Source organism: Solanum tuberosum, unplaced genomic scaffold (assembly GCF_000226075.1).
Source record: "Solanum tuberosum cultivar DM 1-3 516 R44 unplaced genomic scaffold, SolTub_3.0 scf00125, whole genome shotgun sequence".
Lineage (NCBI taxonomy): Eukaryota > Viridiplantae > Streptophyta > Magnoliopsida > Solanales > Solanaceae > Solanum > Solanum tuberosum.
In genome coordinates this window covers 387,688-394,205 of record NW_006239052.1, presented here as the reverse complement: position 1 = coordinate 394,205, position 6,518 = coordinate 387,688, and the positions used below count along the sequence as shown (strand labels likewise).

Genomic DNA, 6,518 nt, shown 5'->3' with positions numbered 1-6,518 from the left:
AAAAAAAAAAAAAGTGTTCTGAGAAGAGGACACTGTCTCATCCAAGACCTTCTTTAGTCTATTAGAAGGCACCTCAGATAACATCTAATAAATGCTTCCTACCAGGCTAATAGGTCTAAAATCCTTTATGCTCATCACACCTTCCTTCTTTGGTGCAATGGTAATAAATAGTTAAGTTTAGCTTGGTTATTCTTTTAGAAAGTTTATCTTTGTTATTATGTTAAATTATTGGATTTTTGAATAGTAATATATACCTATTTCAAAATAGTTAGGAAATCAAGGTTACATAATTACAAGAAAAAAATCTCCTTAATTGATTACAGCATATCTACAGTAACTACACACTATTCTTAACACTATTACTCAAGCTAGTGCGTACAAATTGTATGTATCAAACTAGTGACATATAGAACTAGTTTGAGGCCAGTAATAAATTTAGTGGATATATGTAAGTTGATTATTTGACTTAACAAACTTTATGTCAATGTGTCCTAAGAATATATTTTCTCTAAACAAAATGACAACCTATCTCTATGTACTTTCCTCTCATGAAACATCGAATTTGAAGCAATATGAAATACAGCTTGATCATCATACACAAGCTCCATATGATCGATCCTTCCCGACTTTAATTCTTTCCCTAGTTGTTTGATCCATATAAGATTATAATTCAATGCTATCATTGCTAGATATTCTGCTTTTGCACTGGATCTTACAACTACAATTTGTCATTGCTCGTCTGAAATCTAAAGTGCCTCCAACTAGAAATGCAACATTTGGAAGTATGAACGCCTATCAGAGGGTACCCTGCCGAACAACTGCAATACAAAATGGTTCATAAGCCTAACTAAAACCCAAGAGCTATATCATGAGGTCAGAATTGTCCAAGACAATATAGAGACAAAAATCCATTCAACTAATGTTGAATACTTAACCCCTCGTTGCATGTCTAGAATTGGATATCAGAGCATGAAAACATAAAAGGAGGTCCAACATTGAGAAACACAACAAGTATGGGACTGATTCTGACATCATGTAAGAAATGAAGAACACAAGAGAATATTGACAGAAAGCTTAGCTTAACTATTCTGTCAAGCTATACACACATTTAAAATAAGAATGAAATCAAAGTTACACAGTTACAAGAAAAATAATCTCCCTAGTTAATGTACAACTTATTCACAATAATTACACTACATTCTTAACATAATTGATTCTACCCAACTGATATCGACTATCGCCAAAATCCAATTCCATACCTGTAGGAGTATCAAATGCAGGCAGCATTCTCCGTGCCAAGTCTTCAGCCAAGTGAAGCAACTCATCATCATAAGAGGGAATCCTCATGCCCTGCAGTTCTAGAAAGAACCTGGTTAAAATGTTTTGGAGAAAGTAGCCAAGAGAATCCACTTGGCTAAAGTTAACAACCATAGAAAGTAATACTTTTTAAAATACTCAAGAAAAACATAGTTATGAATATGATACCGTGTTGTGGTCACTTGCAATGAGATGAGCAGAAATTAAACCTCCAAGGATACGGATTGTAGTCTCAAAGATAGATACTGTTTTGTTCTGCAAATACATAGTAAAATTCATAAACTCAGAAAAGTAGTGGTACAAGATATTCATCCTCAGAAAATTGTGACAGAAATGAAAATGGAAAAATAGTTTCACAAGGATGCCAGGCAAAAGCTTAATGTCAAACATAAACCTTCAATATCAGTAAAGTATATTGAATGGACAAAACTTCTTTTTGCTCTTATCTTAAGAATTCAAATGCTTGTTAGAAGTACTACAACAACAACAACATCCCCAGAGTAGTCCCAAGTGGGGTCTGGGGAGGGAAGGATATATGCAAACCTTAACTCTACCTTTGCAAGGTAGAAAAGTTGTTTCCGATAGACATTCAGCTCAAAAGAAGTGTAATAAGGCAGATTTGAAAGAAACATATAGCAAAATGGCAAAATAAATGGAGCAAAGAGCAGATGAAGCAACAAGTAGTAGTGAAAGTTAAATAATAAGATAATACGTGAATACTAACTAATACGACTAAATAAGGAGAAGATGAGAAGAGGAGACCGACTCCCAACCTCTTCCACATATAAGTATGAAAACACTTGGCTACCTACTATCTGTCTACCCTTATCCTCGACCTCCAAACCTTCCTATCTAGGGTCATATTCTGAGTAAGATGAAGGTGTATCATGTCCTGTCTAAGCACCTTCCCTAGTTCTTTCTCCTCCTACCTCTACCTCTCTTAAGACCTGCAATAACCAACCACTCACACCTCCTTACTTACTGGTGCATCTGTGCACTTCCTCTTCACATGCTGAATGATCTTAACCTCGTTTTCCTTATCTTGTCCTCCACGAAAATCACTCCCACCTTGACCTGTATAACCTCGTTCCTGATCTTATCTCTCCTACGCCCATACATGCATCCTAGCATCCTCATCTCCATTACCTTCATTTTTTGGATGTGTACATTCTTGACTGGTCAGCACTCTACCTATATAGCAATGTAGGTCTAACCACCCCTCTATAGAACTTACCTTTAAGCCTTGGTAACACATTCTTATAACATAATACTTTTGACACAAGCTTCCACTTCACCCACCCCGCGTCAACACGATGTGTGATATCATTGTCAATCTCCTTGATTCCTTAGATTATAGACTCAAGATGCTTCAAACTTCCTCTCTCGGGTACGACTTTTGTATCGATCTTCACTTCCATCTATGCTTTATGCATTACGTCACTGAACTTGTACTCCAAGTACTCTGGTTTAGTCCTGCTTAACCTGGAAACTTTAGATTCTAGGGTTTGTCTCCAAACTTCCAACCTATCGTTAACTCAAGCATGCGTTTCGTCAATCAATATTATGTCATCTATGAATAATATACATCACGGCACCTCTCTTTGTATATGTAGTGTCAATTCATCTATCACTAACACAACTAGGACTGGGCTAAGGGTCGATCCCTGGTGCAACCCCATCAAAGTCAAGAAGTGTTTTGAGTCACCTCCCACTATCTTACCCTAGCCTTGGCTCCATAGTTGATAGTACATGTCCTAAATTACCCTAATGTAGGCCACAAGTACATTTCTAGACTCCAAACACCTCCATAGACCTCCCTAGGAACTTTATCGTATGCCTTTTCGAGGTCAATGAACACCATGTGTAAGTCTTTCTTCCTAACCCTGTACTACTCCAACAATCTCCTTACAAGGTAAAAACTTATTAGGAAGTTATAAAGCAAGGTAAGGTAAGTTGCTCGACTCGAGTGTGGGTGAAAGTTACGGGTGTGGATCTAGAGGTTGGATCCTCAATGATCTAGATTTTAAGATTTGGGGATACGGATCCATATATGGATATGGCTGCGGGGATTCGGCTAAAAATAATTCATATATCTAAAATTTAAAAATAGAATTATATGACCTAAATTATGAGATATCATGTGGAAAACTTGAGGAGAATCTTGGAAGGTAATTAAAGGACAGTGAGTGACTATAGAAATTTATATATACAAGGTATTCCATATTCTTCAATTTTACTTAGTTTTTGTTTTGATTACAGAAAGCGGATATGGATCCCACACCCATGTGTCAACATGGGTGCGGCACCGAAAACTAAGAGTCCGAGCAACTTAGGAGCAGCGTATATGAACAACGTTTTTTTCTTGCTCTTATCTTAAAAACTTAGATTCTAGTTAAAAGTATTGGAACTCTGAGCTAAACCCTCTTCATGAAGATACCAAGCAGAATATGACAAGGTGAATATAGGGTTGTTTGCTCACCTAATTCAACAGTAAAAACTAGAATGTACCAATAGACTAGAAATTATTTTTCTGGGTAAACCGTAATAAGTATACTAGTCATCAAACATATTTCAGTAATCCAAACAATACCTAATAAATGCTATACTATTTCAAGTAAAGTTCAGTTCTGTTTCTTGTATAAAGAATTAATTTTAATTTCCATTTCCATTTAATAGTTACCATTTCTATTTATTAGAAAACCCCAACATTAAATCTGAATAGTTGTAAACATGTTAATACTCATAATTTGCACCTTAGTTTCATATCGAATTGCCACCTCAATTTTGTTTTGAAATATATCAAAATTCACAAAACTCATCCTTTTAACTCTTACAGCTCAACAACTCAAACAGATTTCAGATTTTGGTGTATCTAGTTTTCGTCTTTATCAAACATAACCTAAATCTCGGCAAGAGAAGTGGACAGTATATTTGAACTATTGTCACATTTTAACCATTTTTCTAATAGATGTCTTCCCTAAAACACAGCAAATAAGCACAGATATCAAACATTGAGGTTAGTTTTAAATGGATAAATTCCAGAATGAGCCATGAGGCATGCAAAAGAGGCTACTTCTATGTCAACGAGCTGTAAATAGCAAGCAGCAAACTCTAAGCTTACAATATAAAGCTAGCTAATCATAAAAATGACTATCCTTTTACAAGAAATATGAATTGTTTAGTATTCCTAATTTATTAGTAACTTAAATTTACACAAGTCAGTTATTTGCTGAGCTGATAAAAGCGCATAGGGAGATCACAACTTCAGTTCAACCTCGTCAAACTACTTGATGATTCTTAAGTTCGGTTTTGTCATACAAGTTGAACACAAGGCCCCAAGCATCAAAACTTATATATTCAACATTCGAAGCATTATGGCCACTAAAAGTACGTGATTACCCATCAATAGACAGGAATGATTATGTTCATATTCGAGACCACCTTTCCATGGCACTCAAAAGGAGATAATGGAAAAAAAGAACTTTCACGAAGTCAGATGACTGCTTCTAAATCCAACTTTAACAAGTTAATGATCTGAAATTCATAAGGCAGTGTCTATTAAAGAGCAAAATCATTCACTCCTAAGTTCATTATGTTTTTATACAAATTCCATACTCACAATATCAAACCGAAGATTTTTACCAATCCATTCAACAGAAGCAGTAAAGCGCTCTCTGTCACCAAGCAAAGCCAAGGTGTCCAATGAGTCAATCTGTAAAAAAGCACATGATCGGAACACTTACTATATGTTTACCAAGAAAAACTAGTAGTCTAACAAAAAAGCTGTCTTGTTACCAATGTTAAGGCATAGCCACCAAGTGTGTCTTCTCCTCCACAAGATAAAGGCCTTAACTCATCGCGTGGAAAAGCATGGTTCATGTATCCGTTAAATGCATGGTAGAACATCTCACGCACCTAAAAAGTACCGAAACATCACAAATTTTTAATCACGTTATTAATTTTGAAATCGAAAGGGAAGGTAAAACAGAAAAAAAATGAACAAGATATTATCTACCCAACTTTCTGTCACGTTTTTTATCCTTAACCACCCAACTTCCGAACTAGGATAAAAGGGCGAGATTAATAGTAAAAGCAGATATAATAATGTGAGGCTGGAAGGAAAGAGAAATACTTCTTCCCCTTCTACAAAAAGGGTACCAATTGTTTGGATTTCCAAACGAGAAGTTCAATGATGGACCCTTCAACATCAATCACCATGCCACTGTCTATTCCTAGCTCTTAATACTTATTCCTTTCACATTTCTCTATGATATCTTCAGTAACAATTCCCCTTCAAACGGAAGCTTTCTCATTATAACGAATACATTTTTATCTCAAATTGACACCTGCTCCATCCATTGAAATTTTATGAAACGTGAGATATCCTCCGTTAATTCAACTTAAAAATTCCTATCGGAGAGCTGTCAGTCGATTCTCAAAACAAATAATTTTATGCAGCGATCAATTGTATCAATCAAAGAACACTTCACACAACTACATTTGGAACTAAAAGAAGCAATCAATAATTGAACTTGATGATCAACATTTCAAAACGTCGAAATTTTTTGTCGATCTGCTTGTGAACAATTGATAAGGAGAAGAGGAATAAGGTTACCTCATCTCTGAGCTCTTTGGCTTCTTCATGAGTGACGCCATCTCCGAGGGATTTGCCGATAAACAAGTCGCAAGGAATCAGCAAAATCAACAGCAATAACTTCGGAGCTTCCATAGTCTCACACTCTTCCTCCTTCTTCTCTCTCTCTCTGCGCGAATATATATCCTATGTGAATCCCACTTACCAGCATTTCAGGTAAATGATAAAACGGCCCTCAAACTTAAACGAAATTGCATTCTCCTACTCAATCAGTAAATTTCCTAAAAAGTCATCCATATCCATATTTGGAAAATTGTCTAAGAATATTATTTTTATTTCTTTTTTTAGATTATAATAAGTAACACTTATGACTTAACTATTTTTATTTTTATCAGAATATACGTAATAAAAACATCTTTTCTCTAGGATGACCTGTCACATTATTTTCTATTTTTTTAACAATAAATTTTTAAACTTTTTATACCCAATAAAAATTTATTACTTTTCCATATTGTTAAAACAAATTTTTTGTTGTTAAAAATGTCATGTCATATTTTTAACTCCATCTACTTTTAATAAATTTACTTTTGTTTGTTTATTATGTTAA

The 6,518-nt window shown here is 35.0% G+C and overlaps 1 protein-coding gene across 5 annotated transcripts in view; it reads right to left on the bottom strand.

Moving 5' to 3' along the window:
* LOC102585493 (probable alpha-mannosidase I MNS4) overlaps positions 1-6,102 on the bottom strand; it is a 34,186-nt gene extending 28,084 nt beyond the window's left edge. For 2 of the 5 annotated variants that reach the window (XM_006350596.2, XM_006350597.2), the window contains exons 1-5: positions 5,933-6,098; positions 5,113-5,232; positions 4,937-5,029; positions 1,486-1,572; positions 1,260-1,350 (exon numbers count right to left, since the gene is read on the bottom strand). In XM_006350596.2, the coding sequence (XP_006350658.1) occupies positions 1,260-1,350; positions 1,486-1,572; positions 4,937-5,029; positions 5,113-5,232; positions 5,933-6,046 (505 nt within the window). In that variant the 5' untranslated portion in view covers positions 6,047-6,098. Of the gene's footprint in view, positions 1-1,259; positions 1,351-1,485; positions 1,573-4,936; positions 5,030-5,112; positions 5,233-5,932 lie in introns of all 5 variants that reach the window. The other 3 variants (XR_001473884.1, XR_001473885.1, XM_015310166.1) reach the window with 3 other exon arrangements.
* Between the last annotated feature and the right edge of the window lie 416 nt (positions 6,103-6,518).